We start from the raw sequence: 27,995 nt of genomic DNA, 5'->3' as shown, positions 1-27,995 counted from the left end.
ACAAGGTATCGGCATTTGAACACAGCAACGTTTTTATTGCTTTTGAGGGTTTCCCTAGAGCAGACATCATTCTATTGCACAGCCGCTTCATTTTGGCATTTTAGAAAGTTGAGGTTACAAATAGCTTCAAAGACACATGAGATGCCTAGTGTAATTAAAGGTGAAGGAGCACGGGCTTTAAAGAACAAGGGCCATTGCCTTTTCCTCTCTGTGTGCACCATCTTTGATTAGCAGTTGCATTTTGATAGTACTTTGGGCCTCAGATTTCCAGAGATCCTTCTGAAACCCTGATCAGTGGGGCTCCATCGATCAGGAAAATCGGAGCCCAGCCAAGGAACTTGAACAAGACTGACACCCACTGGCCTAATTAGGATAGATGCAGAGCACTGGAAGCTGACAAACTAGGTGGAGTGTCCCTGTTTGTCTTAAAGCAAGGAGAATGGAATTCAAACTGCTAGAGAAGGGCATAGAGTAGCTGCCCTTCTTCTGCAAGCTTAGTAAACCCAGGAGACAGGCACCCACTGTGGAGAACTGCACGCCTGGTCAAAGGCTTCTTGCAGTTTCTTAAGGGTTTCGTCAATGCCATTATTGACCAGTGAGAGGTCAAAGTAGTGTGCGTACTGGCTGCGGATGGCTTCGGAGTCCTTTTGCAGCTGCTGCAGGGCTTCCGTCTGCAAAGAAAAGAGAAGCGTGGATGAAGCAGGCCCCACAGCACGGCAGCCCAAGAGGTCAGTGATGGGTTTTAAGTGCACCCTGGTTGTGGTGACCACTGCCTGGCTCAGAGTCACCTGCTTAAAGACTCCAGCCCTGAAGACCTTCCTTGAGAATGTTTAATAGAGTAGGGCGTAGAGAGACACTCGAGCACCGCAATTCTGGAGGATCTCAAACTAACCCTGATGATAAATCATCAGAGCTCGGGAGGCCAAGAGCTCCGTCGCTGTGGCGTGGACGTGAGCAGCTTCTCCCCACTGCCGCAGCCGCCACCACCAACCACCACCACCAACCACCACCACCACCACCACCACAGCTGAGGGTGACTTACAATCCCAGGCCTCTTTCTAGAATCCCAAACAAGTGGCTATGAAAAGACTGATTACTCCATAAAAGTAAAAATGTTTGCACAACAATAAGTGCCAAAAGACATGCCAAACTGGGAAAAAGATGTTTACAACTGATGTCACAAAGGGCTAATTACCCGAATACAGAGCTCCTAGAAAGCAGTAAGAAAAAGGCCAATAACCCAAGAGAAAAATAAGCTAAGGACAGGACCAGGCAGTTTGCAGAAAAGATAAAACACGCAGCCACTTAACAGTAAGAAAAGTACAGCGAGACTACATTTTTCTAGTAGATTGGTCAACAAATGAAACTTTGGCTAACAAGCAATCTCCCAGGGAACTCTCCATTCCCACCGCAAGCATCCTGGGACCTGGCAGTCCTGCCTGGAGTTTCTCGTACAGATCGAGCTGCACATACGTGAGACGCCACGTGCACAGGCCACGGAGTGCGGCGGTGTCTGTGACGGTGGGAGGGAAACAGCCCCGCCGGTGTGCGCAGTGGAGGCCGCGCGGCAACTTCTCTGTCGCATTTGGTGAAAGCAGGTGCAGGAACTCGGGTGGTGAGCAGGGAGCGGCTTTTCAGTGTATCCCTGGTCCCCTAGCTCTTCGCCTCTCCCCACAGCCACACCACACCCCTGGCGGTGGGTGTGGTGGGTTCAGTGCCACCTCTGTCCTTCCCACTTGAGCCCACGTCGCAGCAGTGTCAGGATCTGCCAAATTGCCCCTCTCTGCCACTGGACCCCAAGCACTTCTGGAACTATGACTGTCTGATTTATTTTGTCCCCGTTACCTAGCATGGGTGCTGGCCTACCTAGTGGTTTAATAAATGTCTGCTGAGTAAATCAAATGTGCCCATGCCCTTTGGCTTGTTGGCCTCGCAGGAAGAAGGATAGCAGTAGCCAGGAGGCTCATGGGAGATATGGGCACAAGCTGAGCTCTGGACTGATGTCCCAGTCCGGGCAAACCTGGAGAATGAACCTCCACCCACCCTGTGTAACCCCGTCCTTCCCACCTGAGCGCCCTGGTCAGTAGGTGCGATGAACACAATGAAAGGTGACAGTTCGGCCGTGCGGACAATCTTCAGGGTCTAGAGAAAGAGGAAGGGGAGGAAGGAAGGAGAGAACCAGAGTTAGCTATCATGATGGCTTCCTTCTAATACATATCTTTGAGCATCACCAAGCCCAGTATCATTTCCATCACTTCTGGTACAACTATTGTGGTTTTAGGTGACCCCAGTGAAACTACGTGAACCAAACCTCATCCATGCCTGCCTTGTCAGGCCTACCCACCTGGGGCTCAATGTCAAGGATGGCAATCTTGTCCTGCTCATGAATCTGGTGCACGGTTTCAAATTTGGTGCCAAACATATTGCCCTGGTAGCTGCCAAACTCCAGGAATTCATTGGCAGAGATGTTCCTGGTCATCTCTTCGGTGGAGATGAAGTGGTACTCCTTCCCGTCTTCCTCATTCTTCTTGGGTGGCCGTGTTGTATCTGCACAAGAACCCAAATCCCTGACCAAACTGGGGGTCCTCACCATCTCCTAGGGGCTTGGCCCATGGTATCTGTATGTAAATCCCAGCTGCCTTTGGTGCAGAGAGTTTAATAGGGGGGTTTCTCCCACAGGGTCCCGAAGGGCTGACAATAGATGATGCAGAGCAGGAAATGCCCTGTCCATCCAGAATGTGTTTAACTTTCAAGAGGCAAAGCCCAACGTAGAAAATTCCTATCCCTTTCCCTATATGAAGTTACATCTCTTAAATCACCAACCCCAGGAATTAGAGCTCAGAATTGGAGAAATGACAGCTGATTATATATATATTTTAGAGATTTGATTTGTTAGAGCACAAGCAGGGGGAGCGGCAGGCAGAGGGAGGGAGAAGCAGGCTCCCCTATGAGCAAGGAAGCTGACAGAGCTCCATCCCAGGACCCTGGGATCATGACCCGAGCCGAAGGCAGATGCCCAACTGACTGAGCCACCTAGGCGCCCCCGATTATAGTTTTTAAACAGATCTATGGGCTATGGTTTGGATTTCTTGAAAGCGTATGTAAAATTTCCTTTTTATAGCTTAGAAGAGTACTCTGGTTTGGTTTAAACTCATTTTGTTAAATGTTGGAATATTCTTAAGTCACAACATTTACTATCATTCATATAAACTGTCCTCTAAAACGTGCTCCAATAAATAATAATAATAATAATAAATAAATAAATAAATAAATAAATAAATCGTGCTCCAGAAATCACAGCTTGAAACATAACCCCTCACACTCCTCCCCAGTGGACCTCTCCTGCATCCCATGTTTATCGAGCCCCCTATCCCCTTGTCTTGTGCATCCTCTGCTTGTCTCTCAGTCCACAACTGCACATGCCTCTCTCTCTTCCCATCTTACAAAACAACAACTCTTCTTTAGTGGCTATTTCTACTTTCGAACTTCCCCACTCATTCCTCAACCCAGGGCCATCTGCTTTCTGCCCCTAGTTAGGTGTCACTTATCCCTAAAGGCAAAATGTAGAAGCAAGGAGTAAAAAAATACTAATACCAGATTCAGAATCCAGTTTTCTACTCTGATAAGCAGGATCTCTTCCTGGGAATATACACAATCATACTATGCAGATTCACTTCTGGGAATGCAGTCATCTGATTCCCTACCTGGCCACTGGCCTGATTGTTCTATTGAGAAGAATCCTACTGCCGAGACTGTGCCTTTCCTGAGCGCTGCTTTGATTCAGAAGACATTTCAGGAAAATTAGAGGCAGCCTAGATGTCAAGCAATAGTGGATAGCTAAGGAAATTACAGTATAGCCACTCAACGGACTGAGATTTAGGCACATGAGAAAATATTTATAATATAAAGATGAAAAAATAATTTTTTAAAGATTTTATTTGTAAGTAACATCTCCACCCAGTGTAGGGCTTGAATCCCCAACCCAGAGATCAGGAGTTGTACGCTCCACCAACTGAGCCAGCCAGGCGCCCCGGTCATATATGTTTTCAATAATATTACTTGCTTGCTTATTTAAAGCAGGATAAAAGTATTTTCAACTGCTTCTGTTACGCAGGCATACAACATAGTTAGCTGGAGCGATTATATGTACACATTTGCATCTTTCCAAATTGTGTTTTGTTTTTATAATCAAACATTTCAAATAAAGTCACACATAGAAAAGACCACTTTGGTATCTCAGAGTGGTGCTCCCACCTGTCCTCCAAGGACCGCCGAGGTACTTACATGGGGCAGGGTATGCGAACTTGTCCGGGTTCTGGCTGAGTAGGGCATTCTTAATGTGGCTGCGACCCACCCCACTGGCTCCTGGGGAGGGAGAAAAGACAGAAACCAGGTTGCTATTATTCTCATGAAGGCTTCCATTTCTTTCCCCAAAGACAAAGGTGGGGATAGGTTTAGAAATGGGACGTGGGTGAGAGTGAGTGAGCAGGTGTGGCTTCCAGACTGGGGTCAGGGAGTGGCCAAGGCCCCCACTGGGAGACAAGGCTCCAAGGGCTAAGGGTCAGGACTCAGAACATAACTGTTGTTTCCAAAGAGGAGCCAGCTGACACGTGGGTTTTCTATTTCTCTTCTAAAGAGATTTGCTTTACTGAGCTCTCCAAAATTAATGGAACTGATTTATTTTTTCAATATATATATTTTTTAAGATTTTATTTATTTGACAGAGACACAGCGAGAGAGGGAACACAAGCAGGGGGAGTGGGAGAGGGAGAAGCAGGCTTCCCGCTGAGCAGGGAGCCCGATGCGGGGCTTGATCCCAGGACCCTGGGATCACGACCTGAGCCAAAGGCAGACGCTTAACCGACTGAGTCACCCAGGTGTCCCCCGCTTTTTTAATCATTTTTTAAAAGATTTTATGGAACTGATTTTTTTTAAAGATTTTATTTTTTTGACAGAGAAAGAGAGAGCACAAGCAGGGGGAGGGGCAGAGGGAGAGAAAGAAGCAGGCTTCCTGCGGAGCAGGGAGCCCGATGCGAGGCTCGATTCCAGGACCCTGGGATCATGACCTCAGCTGAAGGCAGATGCTTCACCCACTGAGCCACCCAGGCGTCCCAGTGGAATTGAATTTAAAGCAGTGTTTTTACTGGAAATTTCTCCGGAACCCTAATAATTTCCTCTAAGCAACTAATGTTTTAACTCTAAAGACAGGGTGGTGAGCTGCCCACCTAAAGTAACTAGTTGCTGAAAAACTTGGAAGGTTTAGTTGCATTTGTAAGGTAAATCCAGATGGAACACCTGTAAGGATTCAGAGAACCCCAGAGACTGTCCTCACTGCCTTTTTTTTTTTTTTTTTTTTTTTTGGGGGCGGGGGGGGGAGGGGGGATCATTTGCTGCGGGCAGGACCGTAAGGAGGGAGCTGTACTCTAACTAGCAAAGCAACATGGGGAGGGGGGCGGGCACCAAGAAGTTACCGATCAGCACCAGGGTCTTCCTCTTGAATGCAGGGAGCCGAACAACTTCCTCATAGGAAACAACATCCAACTGGTCAAAAACTAGGGACAAAGAAAACCAAGCCATGTTCATTTCCACAGCTGGGAAGAACGTGGTCCAGGTGGTGAGGCGGGAAAGAGCCCAAAGTCCTGTCAGCCTGGCGTGAAGGCAGCTGAGGCTGGGGAGAAAGGACTTGGGCCTGGAGTCACTGAAGTGACGTGATCGTATTTTGGTTTCAGAAGACGAACTCTGGTAGACGAAAGGCTACAGGGGCTGGGATGGAAGCAGTGAGACCCTTAACTGCCCCACCGCTCTTTTCAGCCAACCAAACTTCATCTAACCTTACCAGAGGATGATGGGGGCTGGGACACTGTCCGGCACGACCACAGTCGCCAGTGACGGAATGATGGACAGGGCGTCCGAGTACACCACTTCTGGACCATGGATGCCTTTCCTTTGGGTCTATTTCTTGCTTTTCCCAGCCTCCTCCATCTGAACTCATCGTGACTCTTTCAGTGAATTCCTTGGACTCACATTCTTTCTAATTTTCTGGACCCCATATTCTCCTTTTTCCTCTCTCTTCTCCATAGTTTCAGTAACATCACGCTGCCCTGCACTCCAGTCCCCCCTGGGGAGGGTGAGCTGAATGGGAGATTATTCAACTGTTACCTACAGTCTGCTTGAATCCATTTATCATTTTAGTATATTATATTACCTACCACAGTAGGTAAAAAACAAAACCAAAATTAGTTCTCAGGAAAACATGCTGTTTTCTGGGGTTGCTCAGACCATGAGCTGGTCATGCTGATGGCACTGACACACTGAGAAAGGTCTGGAAGGCTGTTCGGCTGGTTACCTGAGGAGTGAGGATAATGAGCGGGTGTGAGCAGACCACTAGCTTTCCTTCACATGTACTGGGAAGATGAATGTTGTAATAAAAGAAAACCAGAAGACATGGCATGCTTCCTGTGTAACGTGTGGTCCACCATGCACGACAGCATCTCCCTTTAGCTGCCAGGAGCCGGCAGAGAGGAAGCCCAGGAAGCTTACTTGAGCTGTGCTTGGCCAGGTACTTGTCTTTGTATTTCTTCTTCTTCCCAAACGGACTGCAGCTGGGGGCTTCGCTTGGAGCAGACTGAGCCACACTAGCCACTCGCCTGGCAGGAAAAGACGACCCAGAATGTCAGGGCAACCTCAGCGTAAAAGCCCCAGGGTCACCCTTCCCCTTCTCCACCAAACCTCCAGACCAGGGACACGCGGCTGCTTCAGTCGGTAGAGCCCGCGACTCTTGACCTCAGGGCTGTAAGTTCAAGCCCCACGTTAGGTGTAGAGATCAGTTAATAATAAAATCTTGAAAAAAAAAAAAAGACAACTTCCAGACCAATCTGCTAAAAACTTTGTGCTGTCCTTGACCCTCTCATCCTCACCCCTCTCAGTCCTCACTCTCACTCTGAGGCCCCTCCTTGGTCTCTCAGCCCGTCCCTCTCTCCCTCCCTACTTCCCCCATCTCTCTGTGTGTGTGTCTCTCTCGCAGCCTCTGTGTGGATCTCTCATTCTCTCTCCAATCTCTGTGTCTCTCTCATATTCCCCCCTCAGTCTCTTGCTCTCTGTGTCTCTGCCAGGACCCCCTCAGCTGCCCTCTCTCCCTCCCGCTCTCCCACCCCCACCCCCTTCTCTGTGAGCTCTGGGTCTGTGATGAGCAGGGTTTGGACTGGTATGGAGGAGCCAACGGGCACACACAGAAACAAGTGGAAGAAGCCCGGCTGGAATGGTCAGGCTGCACTGAGGGGAGGATGTGATGGCAGGCGGGGGGGAGGGGGCTGTCACTTCCGCCTGGACACCTTTCCAATGCCAGGTATTTGGAGGCCCACATAAGAACTCTCCAGAAAGGCAAGGGAGGCACCTGCGCCCTGAGAAGCCATCACTGTGTTAGTCTCTCTGAGCCTCCTGCTCGCAGCCAGCGTGGGAGCTGCACACGATGTCTGCGGAGGCCTCCCAGGCCGCGGGGGGCGCCGGGCGTTGTCTGCTGCCTCCACACGCGTGAACCTCAGCCGACTCCGCACCCAACCCACACTCTGGTTCATCGGTTTTTGAACCTTTATGACCCTACTTCAGTATAGGAAAGCTACTACACAATGCAGCCGCGTACTATGCACCTTCGATCTATAACTAAAACAAACACATCACATATACAACTAAAACTGCAGCTTCACAAAACAATACCTTCTCTTAGATACATGAAATATATTCCAGTACTTCTACCTGATGTCCTCGTTCAAAAGAAATCCTTGTGGCAACCCGCTACACTGACTGCGCACCTCATTAAGTGGCAGCCCCGTGTGAATGCCGCCGTGCTGCTGGGTCTTCCTCAGCCGTGTGCCCCCAGTCCCGCAATGTTCTTCACGTGTTAACCTGGGTCTGTCACCATTATCATGCAGGGCTGGCGCTATATTTCATTTGCTGCTCTAATGCCAAATTTGTTTTAAGATTTTATTTTTAAGTCATCTCTACCCCCAACGTGGGGCTCGAACTCACAACCCTGAGACCAAGAGTCATGTGCTCTACTGACCGAGCTGGCTGGATGCCCCTCATTTGTTCCTCTAATTGTAAGAGTTTATTTCTATATGGCACTTCCTGTGGTTTGGTGCCACGTTTATAACTCCCACTGTGTCATCCCCAAAGATGAGGTCAACCAGAATTCAGGCTTAAATCTAAAAGGACCCCCTCCCTTAAGGCTGTACGGTGTCTTTACACTGGATTTCTTTTGCAGGGGGAGGTCCGGCACTCCCAGGGCCGGGTACTGTCCCAGCACTAAGTGAGCAATCCGACTCGGGCCGGATTTATTTTTTTCTACGTGCTGGGATTTTGCATTCAAGGACACACATTTCACATTTGACTGTTTTCTGCGAGTCTCAGAAGCACTAGCCTGGGAGGCAGGAGACCAGGGAGGGCTCCGGTCCCCGTGCTGTCCCTTGCTCTGTAACCAAAGGGAAAGCATTTGAGGAAACAGAGGCCCACAGACAAATGAAGAGCTCTTCACGCGGGCTCCTTTACCTGTAATGGCTTCCGAGCCTAGCCCATCGGCTCACTGTTGCCCCCTCAGCCATGATGCAGGTAAGGCTGCAGGTTGGCTCGGTCGAGAAACAGAAACTACACATGAGGCGACAGGTTTTTGGAGCTAAGCAATCATGTGTGTGTGGCAAGCACGGGTCCCTCGCACTGGCGAATTTCACCCATACAAAAGTGGCTCACCATTCCTGCAGCTCAGGAGAAGGGATCAAGCCTGCTGACTCCTTGGAGGAACCTTCTACCCGCCCCTGCCACCAGTTACTGTCATCTTTGTTGATTATCTTGATGATGTCCCCAGTAACAAACTTCAGTCCCGCCTCCTTGCAAGGGATCAGATGGTCCTTTTTGGGATCATAGTCAAACTGTGCTCTCATGAACATCTGCAAAATAAGGCAAAGGGAACTGAGAGATGCCGACACCAGCACATTCAGGTTGAAAGTTCTGCTATAAGTAAATAGGCTCAGGATTGAATGAACAGCAGGGAGAAGTGACTGAAACTGGGGCTGGACCTGATCCCTCCAACATGTTAGTGGTTACTGGGGCTGATTGTCGGTCTGTCTTGGAGAACAAAGGAGCTACTATCGGAAAGGCATGTTTCCTTGGGAAATCTTTTCACGGTATGTTAACTAAACAATATGAATGTGCCAAAGGTCTTAAAATGTGGATACCCCTTGTCTCCACGATCCCCTTCTTTGCACAAGTTGTCACTTACGATGTCTGGAAAAGTATGTTCCCCACAGCATTATTTACAAGACAGAAATATTGGAATCAAGCTAATTTTCCAAGAATGAGGAATTAGTTAAATATGGTCATTTGCTGAATACATTGCCAGGCCAACTATAAAAATCAATGTGTAGAAGATAGGTAGACATCCTAGAAATGTTTAAAAGGTTCTTTTTTTTTTAAGATTTTATTTATTTATTTGAGAGAGAGAGCGAGAGAGGGAACACAAGCAGGGGGAGTGGGAGAGGGAGAAGCAGGCTTCCTGCGGAGCGGGGAACCCGATGTGGGGCTTGATCCCAGGATCCTGGGAACATGACCTGAGCCGAAGGCAGATGCTTAACGACTGAGCCACCCAGGCGCCCCTGTTTAAAAGGTTCTAAGAAGATATGGTGAACAACTTCACATGAATACACTTGACAAATCCCTTACGAAACACAATTTCCCAAAAGCGACACAAGAAATTGAAAATATGAGCACTCATATCTCCGCAAGAAAGTACTGAAAGCCGTTACGGAACACCGTCCTCCCCTGCTCCCAAACACACATGCACACAGGCCCCACTGGCTTTGATGGCAAAGTTTTCCAAACGTAATTTGAAAAACTAAGGCTAGTCTCATACGGACACAGGACAAGATGCTTATCCAGAATACATAGAGAGCTCCTACAAATCAGTAAGAAAATGCCTTGAATGGGTACTTCATAAAGGAGGGCATCCAAATGGAGAAAAACATTAAAAAAAAAAGGCGCTTACTCTAATTAGTCATCAGAGAAACGCAAATCAAAACCACAACGGCCAAAATGAAGAAAAAGTACTGGTGAGGGTCTGGGGCAACTGGGCAAATGAACAAGAAGGAATCAGCTATGCAACAGCACAGACATAATACTGAGTGAACGAAATGAGAAATAAAAGAATTCATGGTGTATGATTCAATTTACATCAATTTCAAAAAGGGGCAACACCTGTCTCTGATGTTAGAAGTTAGGGTTATGGTAACTGGAAACAGGTACAGGGGTTCTTAGCCATGTTCTGCCTCTGGAGCTGGGTGCTGGTCAAATGGGTATGTTCAGTTTGTGAAAATCATTCTAGTTTTATACTTATGATTTGTGTATTTTGTAATATATACATACACCCACATATACCCAAACTTCAATTTAAAAAGTTTGCTTAAAAAGAAAATTTTGCCACAATAACATAAACGACCTGCGCTAGAAACTTTTGCATACATTCACCTGCCAAGGCCCTATCCAAACACTTTCTCTCCTGTACCGATGATGAGCTGTCTGTGGACTGGGAATGGACCCATTTCTCTTTATATCACCTCCAGTTTCTAGCGAAGTGATGTGTACAAGGTAGAGTCTCAGTGAATTTTGAGTAAGTGCTCTTAAGACTCTTTCTTCCCTTTGGCTATTATTATTGGCTACTATTAATCACTGGGCTATTATTGTTTTAAAAAATATTTGCCAATTTGCAGGGCACCTGGGTGGCTCAGTCAGTTAAGCGTCTGCCTTCAGCTCAGATCATGATCCCAGGGTCCCGGGATCGAGCCCTGCGTCATGCCCCCTGCTCAGCAGGGAGTCTGCTTCTCCCTCTGCTCCTCCCTCAGCCCCTACCCCCCAACTTGTGCTCTCTCTCTCTCAAATAAATAAAATCTTAAAAAAATAATTGCCAATTTGCTGGTGAAAAAATGATACTGCACACATTTTATTTTGTTTCTTTGATGACTGGTAAAATTGGCTATTTTTTCATATGTTCGATGTCCAGTTGTATTTTTCCTCCTGTGAATTATCTCTTCATTTGCTTTGCCCATTTTCCTCTTAGAATAAAGAGATTACCCTTTCCTTTCACATCGGTTACAAACAAGCAACTCAGAAAGAAGGACTGCCTGGGGCGCCTGGGTGGCTCAGATGGTTAAGCGTCTGCCTTCGGCTCAGGTCATGATCCCAGGGTCCTGGGATCGAGTCCCGCATGGGGCTCCTTGCTCCTTGGGAGCCTGCTTCTTCCTCTGCCTTTCTCTCTCTCTCTCTCTCTGTCTCTCATGAATAAATAAATAATAAAAAAAAGAAAAGAAAGAAGGACTGCCTGTTTGTAATGGATGTTGATTTAGTTCAGAGAGCACCAGGCAGCTACACTCGTGATATACTGAGAACTTAAAACTAAAATCATGTCATTTCAATTGAATATCAAAGAACACAACAGAGAAAATGGTGTCACCTACCTGTAGTGCAGGAAGACGATTTTGCTGGTTGGGAATTACTTTTAATGAGATCATTCCTTTGGTTTCTTTCTATTAAAAAAGAAATTATAATGGATATATAATAGATGGATCTGGGGTTTCATAAAGTCTTATTTCCCCTCTCAAAGTCCCCAAAAAGTGTTTTTTTTTTTTTCCAACACCCATCTTTACTGCACACTTTGAAATTTTTAGGACAATTCCTCCTTCGATATCAAAGTCTCATGTGCCCCATAAACCAGTGTAACAACATGGAGATGCACAAAGAATAATGAAGAAAAAGCTAATAATTTTCCCTCCTCCCCACACTCAACCCTAAAAGGTCTCCAGATGAACCTAAAGGAACCCTGGCACACATATACCCATACCTTTCTCGACACGAAAGAAAACATTTCCAAATATTTACACATATATCCATATTCATATGTATTTTTGTTTGCTTTTAACAAAAATGGGATTATACTCTATAGAACATGTTATTCATGTTCTACCATACTCCTCATTACTGGGCATGTCGACTGTTGCCAATTTTTTTTCACTATCATCTGCTGCAATAGACATCCTTTATTTTTTTTTTTAAAGATTTTATTTATTTATTTGCCAAAGAGAGAGTGCGCATGAGCAGGGTGACGGGCAGAGGGAGAATGGGACACCTGAATTATCTCTTCATTTGCTTTGCCCATTTTCCTCTTAGAATAAAGAGATTACCCTGCTCATTTGGTTGGGCACCTGCCTTCGGCTCAGGTCATGATCCCAGGGTCCTGGGATCAGCCTACATGGGTCTCCCTGCTCAGCGGGGAGCCTTCTGCTTCCCCTGCTTGTCTCTCTCTGTCAAATAAATAAATAAAATCTTTTTTAAGAATTAAAAATAGAACTATCATAGGATCCAGCAATTCCACCTTGGGGAAATGAAGTCCATACCCTGTAACTGGTTGATATGTCTTTTAAGACTCTTCTACCTGTTCCTCCTCTTATGACAGTAGCATTGTAGGGTTCTTTGCAGCTTCTATATCCTCACTGATTTTCTCGCTACTTGTTCTGTTGATTATTGAGAGAGAGATTGAAATCTTGGACTATAATTGTGGATTTGTCTTTTTCTCCTTGCAGTTCTACCAGTTTTTGCTTCAAGTATTTTGAAGCTCTTTCATTAGGTACACAGATGTTTGGATTTTGGTTGTTTCAAAAGGCAGGGTAAATCTGGTCCCTGTTACTTCATTTAGCCAGAAGCAGAAGTCCAGCGGGGGCTTTGTTTTTTGTTTTTGTTTGTTTGTTTGTTTGTTTAGATACACTCTACACCCAACGTGGGGCTTGAACTCACTACCCCAAGATTAAGAGTTGCATGCTTTTCAGACTGAGTCAGCCAGGCACCTCCCAAGGGCTTTTTTTTTTTTTTTTAAAGATTTTATTTTTAAGTAATCTGCACACCCAAAGTGGGGCTTGAACTCACAACCCTGATATAAAGAGTCACATGCTCCACCCACTGAGCCAGCCAGGCACCCCACGAGGACTTTTGATTAAAGCAAATCCTAGGTCTGTCGTTTAACAGCCATGTGACCATGGGCAAGTTTCAAAACTCTCCAAGGTTCAGTCTCCTTATCTCTGTCTCAAGTGAAAAGCCACATTCTGGCCAACTGCCCCATGTGGGGTTTTTTCATTTTTTTTTTTTAAAGTAAGCTCTATGCCCAACGTGGGGCTCAAACTCACAACCCTGAGATCAAGTGTCACATGCTCTTCTGAGCCCACGGGGCGCCCCTCAACTTTTCATTTATAATATCCCATCCACTCTTCATAACAAATCTACGAATAGGGATTCCTATCTTCATTTTACAGATGACTTAGAGAAATTAATTCACCTGTTCAAAATCATGGCTAGAATGAAGTAGAGCAGGGTTTCAGAGCTGCCATTAAAGACCAACGCTTTCTGACACCCAGTCCAATGTTCTTTCTAGATAGATACTCTGGGTTATTCGCCTTATTTTAGAAATTTGCTAGATGAAAATAGAGAACTGTCATTGCTTGCACAGAATAAAGATTAGCAGTGGTAAGAGTCCCCTCAATGAGGTATAAAGACTTGACAGAAAAATGACATACACTGACACCAATGTGCATCCACACTTCACAAAGATAATGGCATGGAAAATACCCACCATCGCCTTCTGCAGCTGATCTACTGAGTGATTAGTCACATTTGTGCCATTGATTTCTAGGATCTCATCCCCGACGTGAAGGGAGCCTAGCACAAAATGAAAAATCAGTCCACAAAGAATAAACATTAAAACAAGAGCTGTCAATAGAAATCAAGACACCACAGAAAAGAAAGCATGACCTAGAGCATGTTCATATTCCACGGGAGAAGGGAATGTACCAAGGCCAGCACTTGACAGTTTCGTTGACCAAGCAGAATAAAAGCACCACATCCACAGCAAGTGTAATGTTTCTTTGTTGTTTAGATAAACCCACAAATGCCACCTAATGGTACAGTTAATCAATGGTTAGATTCTATGTGAAAAGTAGTTACAAATATTTGTGCTACCCTAGATACAAAAAAAAGTCCCAACTAAACATAAAAGGGTAGGGCTCACAGCATGGAATGAATCAGGTGGGCAAATACAGGTTATCATCAGCTACTAAAAACATGTCATATTTTACTGTTCTCTCACCCCAACTCCCGCCACAAACAGCTCTTACTAAAGGATGCATCTGAAAATTGACGGCACCTTCACATTAAGAAGATACAACAGTTACCTGTAATTATTTGTTTAATGTGTATTTGCTCAGTTTAATTGTTAGCTCCAGGAAGTAGAGATGGTCTGTTTCCTTCACTGTAACATATTCAAAGTCTAATGCAGTGGGTTGCATATATCTAATTGCTCAAATATTAACTGGAAAAATATTGGTATAAATAGGTGTGTAAGAACGCTCAGAGGGAGAGATGGTGGCACTGGGCAATTCATACAAAGAGCCAGTTATTAAGCCCCAGAAAATCTCTTGCCATATACACACAAATGCTCCTGGGTTTAAGATTGTAAGCTTCCTGACCCTCACCACTGAATAGGAAGTAAATGATTAATCCCTGAGTGAAACACAACCTAGGCGCCCCCCAGAGTACCTTGTCTATGAATCATGCCACCATGAAGAATCCTTGCCACCGTACAGGACTGCTTTTCATTCAGCTTCAGAGTGATTCCCTGCAATGAAGACAAATGGCACAGTCAGCTGTATTTTCAGCTCTTTCTGAGGTTATCATCTTTAGGATAATTTAAGGTGATTTCTTAGGAGAAAGATTTTTCATCTGTACCTCGGTGGTACTCAACTAGAATGGGCGTCAAAGCTGCCGGAAGGAGAGACCTGAGGGAGGGATGAGAGCCAGGGACTCAAGGGGTCAGGAGTAAGCAGGAGGTTAGAATATGATAAGGGATTACCATGGGCTCTTCTGTGACCTTCTCGAACTGTATGAGTCGCACCTTCCGTACCTCCTGCCCTTTGGCCTGGGTAGGGCTACCTGGGGCAGCAGAACCATTGGTGTACATGTCCTCGGTCACGGCATTCACCTGGTGTGACACAGCCTGTCAGGTCAAAACAACAAAGCAATGAATAAGGGAGGCAGCAGAGGCCTGCCGTCAGTCTGTAACCGCAGTTCTAAAATCTAAAAGACTCTGATGTGAGGCTATTTGTAAACGTTATTATCCAACTTAATAGACATGTTTATCCAGTTTGCTGCAGAAATATTAATGGGTTTGATATCCAGGGTGCTGCACCAAGGGTTTCTGGTTAGGGGCCACGTACTCGTATGGTGCGCACACGCACACGCACGTGCGCACACACGCACACTCACAGTCTACAGCCAAGATCCAGGGTGGGATTCATTCAAGCATCTTGATGCTCTGCGTAAAGATGATTCAGGTTAGCATTAGCCTCTCACAAATTATGTCTTTGCTACAAACAGGAAGAGAATTAGGCATTTAGGATTAGCCCCTGGCCTATGATGATAACAATAATACCACTGAACCCAAGTGGCACCCCCCCCACCACCCCAAGATGCTATCTGCACTGTGACCTTTCTCCCAACCTTGATGATGGCAAAACCAGACAACTGGCACTCACGGTGGCACGGGCAGGAGGACAGACAACAGAGCAGTGTAACAGAACATAAAGTGCAGAGACAGCATCCACCACATCCGAGCCCTTCCCCAGGGATGCACGGCCACGTGCCACGTGCCGCAAAAGATGTGGATAGTGATGTCATTGCAGCACTATTTTGTAAAAGAAAATACTATAAAATTTAATTTTTGGAATGATTCGAACATAATCTGAAGACCTCATGCTCCTTAACCCATAAATGCTTCCGTGTGTTTTCTGAGAACAAAAACTTTCTCAAAAACGAAAATTTAGCATTCATACAATACTGTATCTGGTCCTCAGTTTCTCTTCAAATTTTATCGAGTATCCCAATAATGTCCTTTAGAGCTAGATATATATTCTTTCCCAGACCAGGATCCAGGATCATGCACTGCATTCAGTTTTCACATCTCTTTAGCCTCCCTTAATTTAGAAAAGCTCCTCAGCCTTTCTTTGTCTTTCATGACTTTGACATTTTTAAGAGGACAGGCCTGCTGTTTTGTAGACTCTCAACTGGGGTTTGTCCAATGTTTTCTCACAATTAGGCTGAGGCTGTACATTTTTGGTAGGAATCCCATGGAAGTGGTGTTGTATCCTTCTCAGCCCAACAGTTTTCTTAAAAGCCCAAACCTGGAAGGACGTCAAAAGTCCGTCAACAGTATGACGAGTAAACTGGATACCACACACCAAGAGAGTCACTGGGCTGCTAGACCGCAACATGGATCAGTCTCTGCTCCTGAAGGGCTCCCTCTCAGTCTCCTTTGTTGCTTCTTCCTCATTTTTCTAGTCCGGTAATGTTGAAGTAGCCCAGAGCTTGCGGTAAGAGCTATCACAGTGGGGAAAGTCAAGTGGAAACCTCTGAATGTGTCCCCCACCCACCCCAGATAAAATAGTAAATCAAAAGCAATATGGCCAGCTGGGTGTGATTCATTCATTCATTCATTCACTTCTTCCCAGCCAGTGGCCAAGGGCCTAGAGGGGAAAGTACTAGAAGATCACAGGGTAGAGGCCTGTGGACAGACGTGCATCTCATAAGATAGGGGGTGTGCCTTATGAAATAAAATAAAATGATTTAAATTTTAATTTACTTAATCCTTTCTAAGAGGTCATTAGAAACTCTGAGAAGCTGGTGAGGTTTGAAGGAGTGTTAGTTACCGGGTGGCCTCAGAAGAGGGAAGTGCTGAGGAAGAGGAAGGGCCTTGTAGAGCAACTAAAGCTTAAAAAAACTCACATGACATATATGTCACATGAGTCCTATAGAATTTGCTATGAAAATAGAATTGTATTGTATTTAGAAAATAGACTTGGGGTGCCTGGGAGTACAGAACTTCATATAACTTCAAGGCACTCTACAGGAAATGGTCTAATAATACAGTTACCATTGCATCTGTTTGGGGGTGTCCTGACATAGCAAACCTTTTCAAAGAACCATACACCCACTGGGTTTGAGTCCCTGACTCTTTTAACTACGGCTGGGTAACTTTGGGCAACTTTCTTGATCTCTCTGTGCTTTAGGATCCTCACTGGCAAAACGAGGACAGTAACAGACACTTAGACACTGCTGAAGAAAATGGGCAGCATTCAAAATTTCACGCATCCCTTCATTTTTAATTAATTTCCATACAGGCAAATGAAAACCTATTATTCCCAAAAGTGCTACAAAGCACAATGCTTTCTATTCTGGCAAGATAAAATTTGTCCTAAGTGACTGTGATTCAGGTTCAAGTTGGCAGCCTGTGTAAATGAAAGGGGGAAAGAGGGAAGGGAAACAGAAACCCACAAAAACAGAAAACACGAGGAAGTCTTCAGGGATGCCAGATATTAATAACTTTCTAGAAGATGGAAAGGAGCTAGGGAAATGGTCATAGATCGAGCAGAGTTGGGACAGCAGAGCCGGGAACCTGCTCATAGTAGAATCAGCCATGGAAGACCGTGCCGTCCAGCAGACCACAACGGGCTGGGGCTCAGGAGTCCCTGCACAGAAAACGAAAGAAATGAGGCTTGAGGTGAAAATAGCTCCCCAAACGCTCCACTTTCAAGGCAGGAAGGAGGACCAGGCCAGTGGACATCTATTCATGTCTCCTCAGCCAGAGCTGCACAGCGCGGCTGTCCCGGGCTGCCAAAGGAGCTCAGAAAATAAGAACTGAGTTGGGCATCCTGCCATCCCAAACAAGATCAGGGAGAAGTGGGTGGCTCAGTCAGTTAAATGTCTGCCTTCGGCTCAGGCCATGATCCCAGGGTCCTGGGATCGAGCCCCGCATCGGGCTCCCTGCTCCGCGGGAAGCCTGCTTCTCCCTCTGCTGCTCCCCCCGCTCGTGCTCTTTCTCTCTGTCACGCTTTCTCTCTCAAATAAATAAATAAAATCTTAAAAAAAAAAAATCACGGAGAAATGGGATAAAGCTGTTGGGTCGGCAGTCAGTTATAATAATATAAAAACCATTTACTGACTTCCCCTTTTCAGAATCTACCTATAAACAAGTCATGAAGCAGTCATAGTTGAAGAACACATTGTATATGTCAACACCATGACAGAAGTTGACAGGAGAAAGGAAATGAAGGGAAGGGGCCACTGATCTGGTGGTCACCTTACAAAGTGGGGAGGCAAGACGTATTCTCTACAGTGAGTGGGATGATACGTGAATAATGGTATAATTTAAAGCAGAAATTGTAAATGGATAGCTCACGAGTCTGTTTTATTTTGACCACATACTTTAATTTAGTAAAACCCAGAAGATTCTAAGCTCTCTTTAGAAATTTCAGAAGACCTGGCACTGCTCACATGGCTGAGGGTGGCTGTGCCCTGCAGGTGGCCACGTGCTCTCCAGCTCACTTCCTACTCCTGCTGATTCCCCTGTACCTGAGATGTTATTTAACGTGCTATAGCCCTTCTGGGTTCAGCCTCAGGGTCCGGGCGGGGGCGGGTCCGGATAAATAGATGTTATTTTTCTTACACACAACTGGCTTCATGCACCTGATCCATCTGGGCTACGTTAAACGTACCTCTGGATGACTTTTAAAAAAAAACCATGTATGTTATAAAAGGCACACGCCCTTGAATAGCTGAAAAATTCTGAAAAGGAAGAAAGTACGAGGAATCAGTCTACACACCTGCACGACTTATATAGTTGCAAGTAATAAAGACTGTGTGGTATAGACAGAATAGAGAACCCAGAGATAGACCCACACAGATACGCCCAGGTGATTTTGACAAAGGTGTAAAAACAGTTCGATGGAGGAAGGGTAGTCGTTTCAATAAATGGCGCTACAGCAAAACTCCACCGACCTAAACCTCACACCTTTACAATGGGTCACGGACCTACATGTAAAGTGTAAAACTCTTAACACTTTTTAGAAAAACAACATAGCAGACAGTCATCGGGATTTAGGGCTAGACAATGAGTTCTTATACCCGACACCAAATGCAGGATCCGTAAGAGGAAAAGTTGATAATTTGGACCTCTTAAAAATTAAAAACTTCTGCTCAGTGAAAGCCTGTGTGAGGAGGATGAAAAGACAAACTACAGAATGAGAGGAAACATTTACAAACCAAACACCCAACAAAAGACTAGAATCTAGAATATATAAAGAATGCTCAGGACGCCTGGTTGGCTCAGTTGGTGAAGCATCTGCCTTCAGCTCAGGTCATGATCCCAGGGTCCCGGGATCGAGCGCCGCATGGGGCTCCCTGCTCGGCGGGAAGCCTGCTTCTCCCTCTCCCTCTCCCCCTGCTTGTGCGCACGCTCTCTCTCACTCTCTCAAATAAATAAATACAATCTTAAAAAATAAGAAAAAAGAATGCTCAGTGCTCAACACTAAAAACCATCTAATTCTATACCTGAAACTAACAGTACACTGTATGTTAACTGGAATTTAAATAGAAAACTTGAAGAAAAGAAAAGCTATAGAGAACGCACTGATGGTTCCCCCAGGGGAAGTGGGTGGGGGATGGGTGAACTAGGTGAAGGGGATGAAGGTGATGGGCACCAGGTGATGTATGGAAGTGTTCAATCACTACACTGTATACCTGAAACTAATATTACACTGTATGTTAACTAATTGGAATTTAAATAAAAACTTAAAAAAAATAAAAACCATCTAATTAAAAAATGGGCAAAAGACCGGGATCCTGTGGGTGGCTCAGTGGGTTGGGCATTGGGCTCTTGATTTTGGCTCAGGTCATAATTTCGGGGTCCTGGGATCAGCCCACATAGGGTTCCGAGCTGGAGGTGGAGCCTGCTTGGGATTCTCTCTCTCCCTCTGCCCAACCCAACTCGCATACGCCCGCTCACTCTCTCTCAAATGTATAAATAAATCTTTTTAAAAAATGGGCAAAAGACCGGACCAGGTATCACTGAAGAGGATAAGGAAGGAAGGATGGCCATCAGGGAGAAATGCAAACTATAACCACAATGAGATCCCACCACATGCCTATCATAATAGCGAAGATAAAAGCAATGAGAACACTAAATGCAGGTGAGGATGCGAAGAAACTGAATCTCTCATCCTTCCTGGTGGGAATGTAAAACGGCATGGCCATTTGGGAAGAGAGTTAGGTACTTTCTACGATTTTATTTATTCATGAGAGACAGACAGGCAAAGGCAGAGGGAGAAGCCGCCTCTCTGCTCCACCAGGAGCCTGCTTCTCCCTCTGCCCTTCCCCTCCCTCTGTTTGTGTTCTCTCTCTCTCTCGCTCTCTCCTTCTCTCTGACAAAGAAGTAAATAAAATCTTTTAAAGAACAACAAGTATCTTACAGCCCAGCAACAGCACCCTGAGAGAAATGTTCACACAAAACTTCTATGTGGAGGTTCATAACAACTTTATTCCCAATAGCTAAAGCTTGGAAACAACCAGAATGGCTATAAAGTTATTGGTGATCAGCTGAACAGATGAAGTCACTTCTCAGCAATAAAAAGGGAACTATTAATATACACAACAACTTGGGATGGATCTCAAAGGCATTCTGATGAGTGAAAAAAGTCAATCTCAAGAGGCTGCATATTATGAGTCCATTTACATCACCTTTTTGAGATCACAAAATTATAGAAAGGGAGAACAGAGTAGTGGTCGCCAAGGAGACACGTGACTGTACCTTGACTGGCGTGGCGGTCATACACATGCACACATGACAAAATGGCACAGAACTACACTCACTCTTTGTACCAATGTCGATTCCATGGTTCTGATACTGTACTATTATTGAACTCCTAGTAGACAGAATTGAACTTATTTGCACAAAATAACTAGCAAAATGGCCGGCAAGTAGCACTTGTTTGCAACCCAACAACTATAACCAAGAGAGATTGGTACCAAAGAATGGCTACCGACAAGACATCCTTGAGAGCTATGCGGTGTACAGGATCGGTTTTCAGGAAAGTAAGAGGCCACGACACACAGTGTTCTTCAAAGTATGGCCCACGGTGACCTGGGACCATGTGGTTAACACTCTTCAAAGCGAAGTAGCTACTGCCACGGATCCCCCCGCAACAGGGCATGACGTTACATATTTCAAGCGAGTAGACTCAAGAAAACCAGAGGAAAAAGAATGTCACGTTGGAAGGAAGACTTCCTCTTCTCAAATTCACCATCTGTGCTATCGGGATGTTTTTACCATCCGCATGTGTTATAGAACGAGGAATTCAAGGACCACTGTCTGTGATGGCTGCAAAAAAATGATGAGCTCAAGTGTCAAATTTCTGGCCTCAGAGTATGAAATAAAACCCAGGACTCTCCTTGAGCCTCATTTATGAATTTCTTACCACTACTAATTGTGGGGCCGGAAAAGCTGAAAACTCAACTCAGGAGTGCGTTCTATAGGCTTATCAGCAACTACCATTTATGTGCGTTGCTAACCACAGGGGGCCATAAAGTCAGGAAACATGGCTCATATTATTTTATCATGTGCTGTAACGTACTGTCAATAAAGTGTTTATGATGATTCACCTGTGTTTCCAGACTCAGTGGGAACCTGCATACTGTTCTAAACAGTGACAGATTAGAAAGTCTTAGTCCACAGAATACAAACTGACCTTTGAAATGGGAAGAAGCCTACATGATAGTGTACCTAGAACAGGCAGATAAACCGGCACACTTACCTCATATTCTTCTTATTCAGCTTTATTGCAAAGATTGTTTTTAACATGTCAGCCTTTAAATTAAGGACTCAGCAAAGCTTACCAGAGGCAGAACACATTCCAGTCAGAAAAGTTCAAGAGCTGCTATCCCAAAGGTTGGTCTTTCAAATGTGCTTACCCATCAAGCTGCTCTTTGCGATGACTAAGAGTCACTATTACACTCACCCAGAAGTTGCGAACGATGACTAAGATAAACGGAAGTCTTCAATGTGCTAACTAAAGAACCGACGTGTAACAGTAAGGCTTCTAAAATCAAACCACAATGTTCTCCACTGCAAATTTGTCCTTGAGCAACCCTGTCTTCCTGTATGTCTTCAGTGAAACTTCCCTAGACTACTCTTCAATCTCACCTCCGAGCAGCCCCTGTATCTCCTCACCACAGACACCTGTGGGGACAAGGCTATAGAGACATCCACTTCCACTGGATGTCTGTGTACACACACGAAAGGTGATTCCTTAATTCAGTCTGTGGGTCTGTGACCACATGAAGCGCAGGACATCTTCACATAGTTAAGTCATGCTGTCTGCCCTCTGGCAGCTCATTACTATAAGGGGAAGTCATTCATTCATTCATTCATTCATGCAACGTAAATGATAAATGGAAAAGATAGCCTCCATCAAGTTTAAGGTTGTCTTAGAGTGCAAGCACTCAAAGGACACAAAACACGGTTTTCAGCTTTCTTCAAAACCAGCAAATGGAGCTTCACACAGGCTTTCTGATTGATGAAGAGGGTGGCACCTGCAGGGGAACAAAGAGGAAGACGACAGGAAGTCCTAGGGGCAGACGAAAGAGCGGTCTGTTCTTCAGTGGGAGGCCAAGACAAGCACTGGGATCCAGACACAAGTTTTGCCCCATGAAGTCGCATCCCAGTCTTCAAGCTACATAAGTGGCCCACACTGAACCTAGGAGGAAGGGGAAGGTGTTGTTGGCCTTCCACTCGGGATACTTAACTTGCCCATCTTTTGACCTACTGCGTACCAGACACCTGTCCTGGCCCCCTGATCTGCCCTAACTTGTCTTGTTTCCACAGCTGAGAGATACAGATTTGATTGTTTCTTCTGTTCGCTTTGTCTCCTTGAGCTGGAACGTAAGTCCCACATGGGCACCCACACCAGGAGCTTGCTCCACATTCACTGATGACATGAATGACTCGCGAGGCACGTGCTGCTGTTTCCTGAGTCATTACTGCCACGTGACTGCCAAGTGACACGAAGCAATGCTGAACAAGTAATAAAGGCAAACGCCCCAGAGTTTGCTTCCAACTGAAAGCTCGCCGCCCTCATCTCCCGGTGGGCGGGGAGAGTGGCTCTGGGTAGGGGTGACTGCTCACCCCTCAGCTCACCGGCTGCAGAAACTGGGGAGCAACCCCCCCCACACACCTCCAGCCTTTGGTCTGCAGCCTTTTGGCTGTTAACTACCGGAACTGCTGGACTGGGAGGAAACATCTGCCGCAGGGTTCAAAGGAAGCTGGGACTTAAAAAGAGATGAAAACAAACTTGGCGGGGCTGGGGGGCGGGGTGGGCGGGGGTGCGGGTGAATAAAACAGCGCAACTAAAGCTGGCTTTTTCATCCAAACAATCGCATTAAGAATGAGTGACAGCGAATGCAGGCAAGAACAAACATTTGTTCAGCCTACTGTTAGGCTCTTGGCCAACTGTTTCCACGCGGAGACTTAGGAGAAGGCCAGGCCAAGAAGCCAAGCCATCCCCAGATGGCAGACTGTGGGAGCAGCCCCACATCAGCCTGGGCAAGATCTACTCCACTTTGGGGAAAAAAGAGAAACTGAGAAAACCAAGAGTACTCTAAGGTATTATTAGAAAGAGATTAGCACTTTTACCACAAATGACAAGAGCTGGGGAGAGGAAAGCCTAGGATCCGAAGTTTCTGGCGAGAACTATCTTAAAATCATACATTAACTAGGTGCACTGTTTCTCAGGCACTAAATCCATTTGAGAACACATACATCAATCAATCCAAAGGTCAAGTCTCTAAAGATCCTTTTCCAATGCACTTTATCTACCCAGTGTACTAGGTACAGAGGCAAAGGCTTCTTCCCTCGTAGGGAAGGTGACTTTTGAGCCAAAACCTACATATGTATGTATGCATGTATATTTCTTGATATGAAGGAAAAGGAAAAAGTGAAGCATCAGAAAAGAAACTTCTGGTTCCCAGGGCGCCTGGGTGGCTCAGTCAGTGAAGCATCTGCCTTCGGCTCAGGTCATGATCCCAGGGTCCTGGGATCGAGCCCCGCATCGGGATCCCTGCTTGGCGGGAAGCCTGCTTCTCCCTCTCCCACTCCCCCTGCTTGTGTTCCCTCTCTCACTGTGTCTCTCTCTGTCAAATAAATAAATAAAATCTTAAAAAAAAAAAAAAGATAAAAAAAAAGAAACTTCTGGTTCCCTAATTCAGAGTTTTTCTTCCTGTTTTCCCTGCCCTCGGGGTCACTTCCCTTGCCCCGCAGACAAGTTTGGAGCTGCATTTACTCTTGCCTTCCTACACTCCATACTCAGGGTCCTCCAGTTTTAGCAACACTGAAAGGTTTGAGCAATTCACTGCTTAGGGGTGAAATTTCTGCATCCACGAAATGTCTACTGGTTCTGGCTCCCTTGCCCCGGGGAAAATTTGACAGCGTCTCAAGACATTTTTTGATTGTCACAACTGAGGGGGGGGGGGTGTATTACTTTTCACAACAAAAAATGATCACACTCAGGGTGTCACACTCTGGCAAGAACCTCAATGGTTTCGCACAAGCAGTAGCCCCGGCCTGGAGCACCATTCACCGACGACATCCTCGATTCAGCAGGACTGAAGGTCTGACAGCTTTACAGCACTCTACACCTGCCTCTGTGTCCTCCCTTCTGGACTTCTCAGCTCCAGAACCAGGCCTGCATGTAGTAGGCAATCAACAGACTGGTCAGAATGGACGACTACCAGCATGGGGTAACGCATCTGACTGCCTACGGATCAACAGACAGATCTTAGGGGAAGCTTACCTGGGGCCTGACTTATTTGTCAGTGAACGTTGAGGGATTTACTACATGGGCAAAGTGCTGTTTTGAGCAGAATGCAAGAGGAATTCCTCAACCCATTGTATGTGCACTAGTGAGCACTGCCGTAAAGAACAAGGCCAGAGATAGCTTATGAGCTTCTCCAAGAAAAGAAATATACTTAAATACGGGAGACAGGTTACAGTTCCAATCTATTGTGAAATTATTTTCTTTTTTTAAAAAATTTACTTATTTATCTGAGAGAGAGAGCATGAGTGGTGGGAGGGGCAGAGGGAGAAGCAGACTCCTCGCTGAAGGAGGAGGAGGGATCATGACCCGAGTCCAAGGCAGACGCTTACCCCTTAACAGACTGAGCCACCCAAGCGGGGCATCCTTTTTCAATATTAAATGTGAACTATAATCAGAAGTGAAACTTTGAGGGGCGCCTGGGTGGCTCAGTCGGTGAAGCGTCTGCCTTCGGCTCAGGTCACGATCCCAGCGTCCTGGGACAAAGCCCCGCTTTGCAGGGAGCCTGCTTCCCCCCCTCCCTCTGCTTGTACTATCTCTCTCTGTCAAATAAATAAATAAATAAAATCTTAAAAAAAAATAGAAATGAAACTTTGGGTTTTGAGTCTTCAGAACTTTTACAGAAAGAATTCCCCTTAAAAGAAGCCTTCAGCTTCACCATTTTCTGGATTCCGTCCAAGCCAACAGCTCCGTCGCAGGTTTGCCTGCTTCTTGCCCGTAGGGGACGATGTGCTGATGCTACGGGACAGGCGGCTCTGAGGGAGATGCTGGACGGACCAGTGCAGTTCGAAGTGTTTGACAAGCATTACCTCACGTAACCATCCCCACAACTCCCCAAACAGGAACGTTTGACAGAGAAGAGAAACCGAAGGCACAGAGAGCCCAGAAGCTTGCCCAAGGGTACACGGCAAGTGAGACGCAAAGCCTAGTGTTGGCAGCAAAGGTAAGAGTCCCAGAGGGAAGATGAACCTCAAGGAACCACTGGAGATTTTCCCTCCGATGTCCGCACAGTGGCCGATCTGGGTGCTATTCCATTCAAGGATTTAGCAAGTTTTCTTTCACCTGCTTCAAATTCTTTAAGAACACCAAAACAAAGTGGCTACCCAGTAGACCATGTGCGGTAATTGAGGACTGCCGACTCAGAGGGCGCACTACAACGTAAGTCTTGTAGTGATAGGGCCTTTCTTCCAGAAGGCCCACAGCGTCTCAAGCCTGTCCCTAAGGAGCAGACAGGTTTACACAAGGGCTGGTCGTTCAGTTATATATGGGGCTCTGGGTGTGCTAAGTGGAAGGAGCCTGATAGAAAAGACTGCATACAGTTGGATTCCACTTATAAGACACTCCTGAAAAGGCCAAATGCTAGTGTCAAATAGTGTCAAAATGCAGCTCTGTTTCCAGGGTGATTTCCAGGTTTCCGGGGGTGGGGGGAATGAGTGAAAAGGACCACCAGGGAACTTTCTGGTTACATGACTGTATGAATTTGTGAAATCTTATTGAACAGACTAAATAAATTTATGAATTATATGTATGCTAATTATACCTCAGTAAATCTGCCAAAAGGAAATTTAATAAAGAGATTTTATTAAAAAGTTAAGGCGCAGCCAAGTGAACTGATTATAGAGAATCCAAGCCTATGGGGAGCCAGGTTGTTTTAGATCCTCATTCCCTCCTAGTGCATATTCCACTACATACCTTCCAATTCTGTCTTGCCATCTGAATAACAATACTGTGTTCCCCACCTGCTCATTCCGGCACTCATTCAAGCCTAGAATATCGCGATCATGACTGGAAACAACACACAGGTGTGAACACTGTACTGATGCTTATCAATTGTTTCCTTGAGCTCTACTGTTTGCTTTACCTTGTGAATCTTCAGTGTCCTCATCTGTGGAAGTGGAAGGTTATGCTAAATCTCTTCTGTCCACCTCTTCAGTCGCTTATTAATTCACAGACACTTCTGAGGACCTCTTTATTAGGCATTTAAAATAAAAGCAGTGAGCATGAAATAGCCCTGCCCTGAAAAATCCCGCAGTCTAGGAAGGAGATTCACACGGACTTCTGTAGACAGTGCAGCTGCTGCTTGGCTCGCACTCTCTCTCTCTCTCTCTCTCTCGCTCTCTCGCTCTGTGGACATTCACTAGTAGTACCTGACCACCAACCCGTGAGGAAGGCCAGGCTACCTGGAGGGGCTGCTGGGCCTATATTCGGGGCGATGGCTCCAAGTGGGAGCCAGCCTCAGCCTGCAGAGGAGTGAGTGAGCATTCTGGCGGCCGCACCTCTGCGTAAGACACAACCTTATTCTGCTGGGTGAAACCCACACTCAGAACTATGAGAGATGAACACGGAAATGCCCCACGTCCTCTCCGGGCATCCTTGAGGAGAGAGCTTAACAGCTGTCTGCCACCCGTCCCAGGAATCACCTCTGGAACCCGCGCACCCTGTCCACCCGAGGACACACACAGGCCACCCCATCTGGGTGGGCCCTCCCCAGATGCAGACGGACGGTGAGCGAGCGCTTTAGAGGCAGAGTCAGCTTTACCACCGTTTCTGCGGACCCAAACACACGCATGTCGACACCAAGCAAGCAGAGCGACTCTGCTGGGGTCTGTTCCTTCAAGTCTTTGCCTTGGCCTGGCTCCCGTCCACGAAGAAGTTTCCCTTGACCCTAGTAAGCGCCCCGTCCGGGCCGCGCGGCCTCCCCCACTTCCCACCCCCGAGGGCTCCCGGGGGAAAGGACCCACCGCACCTGACGCCCCCCCACGCAGCCCCGGTAGCCGCCGCGGCCCCCAGCCCGAGGGCAGCCCCCCGCGGCCGGGCCACGGAGCGGGCAGGTCCCGCTGCGGGCGGCGCGGCCTGGCGCCGAGTCCCGGCCCCTCAGCCCGCGCGCGGGGAACGGCGGGCGTCTCACCTCGGGCCGGCCGCGCTTCTGCAGCAAGTGCTCCAGGTAGAGGTCGGAGAGCGCCGTGCGCATGCTGCCCCCGCCCTCGCCCTCGCTCGCCTTGAGCGTCATCTCGCAGGAGCCTGGACGCGGGGCCGCGAGCCGCGAGCCGCGCACAGCCGCCAGGACGAGCGGCGAGGCCTGCGGGGCGGCGGAGGCGGCGGAGGCGGCTGAGCGGCGCGGCCGGACCCGTCACCACCCCGCAGGCAGCGCGCTGGGCGGGCGGAGGCGGAGGCGGAGCCCCGCCCGCGCCCCGCCCCCGGCCCCGCCCCCGCCCG

The 27,995-nt window shown here is 46.7% G+C and overlaps 1 protein-coding gene across 2 annotated transcripts; it reads right to left on the bottom strand.

Annotated features, from left to right (window-relative positions):
• Positions 1-10: 10 nt before the first annotated feature.
• MPP1 (membrane palmitoylated protein 1) lies at positions 11-27,891 on the bottom strand. Of its 2 annotated transcripts, XM_032398752.1 has the most exons (12): positions 27,688-27,891; positions 14,936-15,079; positions 14,623-14,701; positions 13,661-13,746; positions 11,499-11,567; positions 8,743-8,939; positions 6,541-6,647; positions 5,472-5,552; positions 4,285-4,365; positions 2,345-2,547; positions 2,068-2,142; positions 11-671 (listed from the first exon to the last, which is right to left on the bottom strand). In XM_032398752.1, exons 1-12 carry the CDS (start codon positions 27,787-27,789, stop codon positions 495-497), a joined length of 1,401 nt encoding a protein of 466 aa, XP_032254643.1. In that variant the 5' UTR covers positions 27,790-27,891; the 3' UTR covers positions 11-494. The 2 variants fall into 2 exon arrangements, with proteins under 2 accessions (XP_032254643.1, XP_032254644.1); XM_032398753.1 differs by lacking the exon at positions 5,472-5,552.
• Positions 27,892-27,995: the final 104 nt, after the last annotated feature.

The sequence above is a fragment of the Phoca vitulina genome, unplaced genomic scaffold, assembly GCF_004348235.1.
Source record: "Phoca vitulina isolate PV1807 unplaced genomic scaffold, GSC_HSeal_1.0 scaffold119, whole genome shotgun sequence".
NCBI classification, from domain to species: domain Eukaryota; kingdom Metazoa; phylum Chordata; class Mammalia; order Carnivora; family Phocidae; genus Phoca; species Phoca vitulina.
The sequence above is the reverse complement of the archived record's forward strand: the minus strand, read 5'-3'. Positions and strand labels throughout refer to the sequence as shown.

What these genes read in the sequence shown, in the direction of transcription:
- MPP1 (XM_032398752.1), bottom strand. Translation starts at nt 27,789, where the DNA reads ATGACGCTCAAGGCGAGCGAGGGCGAGGGCGGGGGCAGCATGCGCACG. An exon ending in AGGTCACAGAAGAGCCCATG is followed by an intron (nt 14,702 to 14,935) that starts GTAATCCCTTAT and finishes TCTTCATTGCAG; the next exon opens with GGAATCACTCTGAAGCTGAA. An exon ending in GAAGACCCTGGTGCTGATCG is followed by an intron (nt 4,366 to 5,471) that starts GTAACTTCTTGG and finishes CTCCCTCCCCAG; the next exon opens with GAGCCAGTGGGGTGGGTCGC.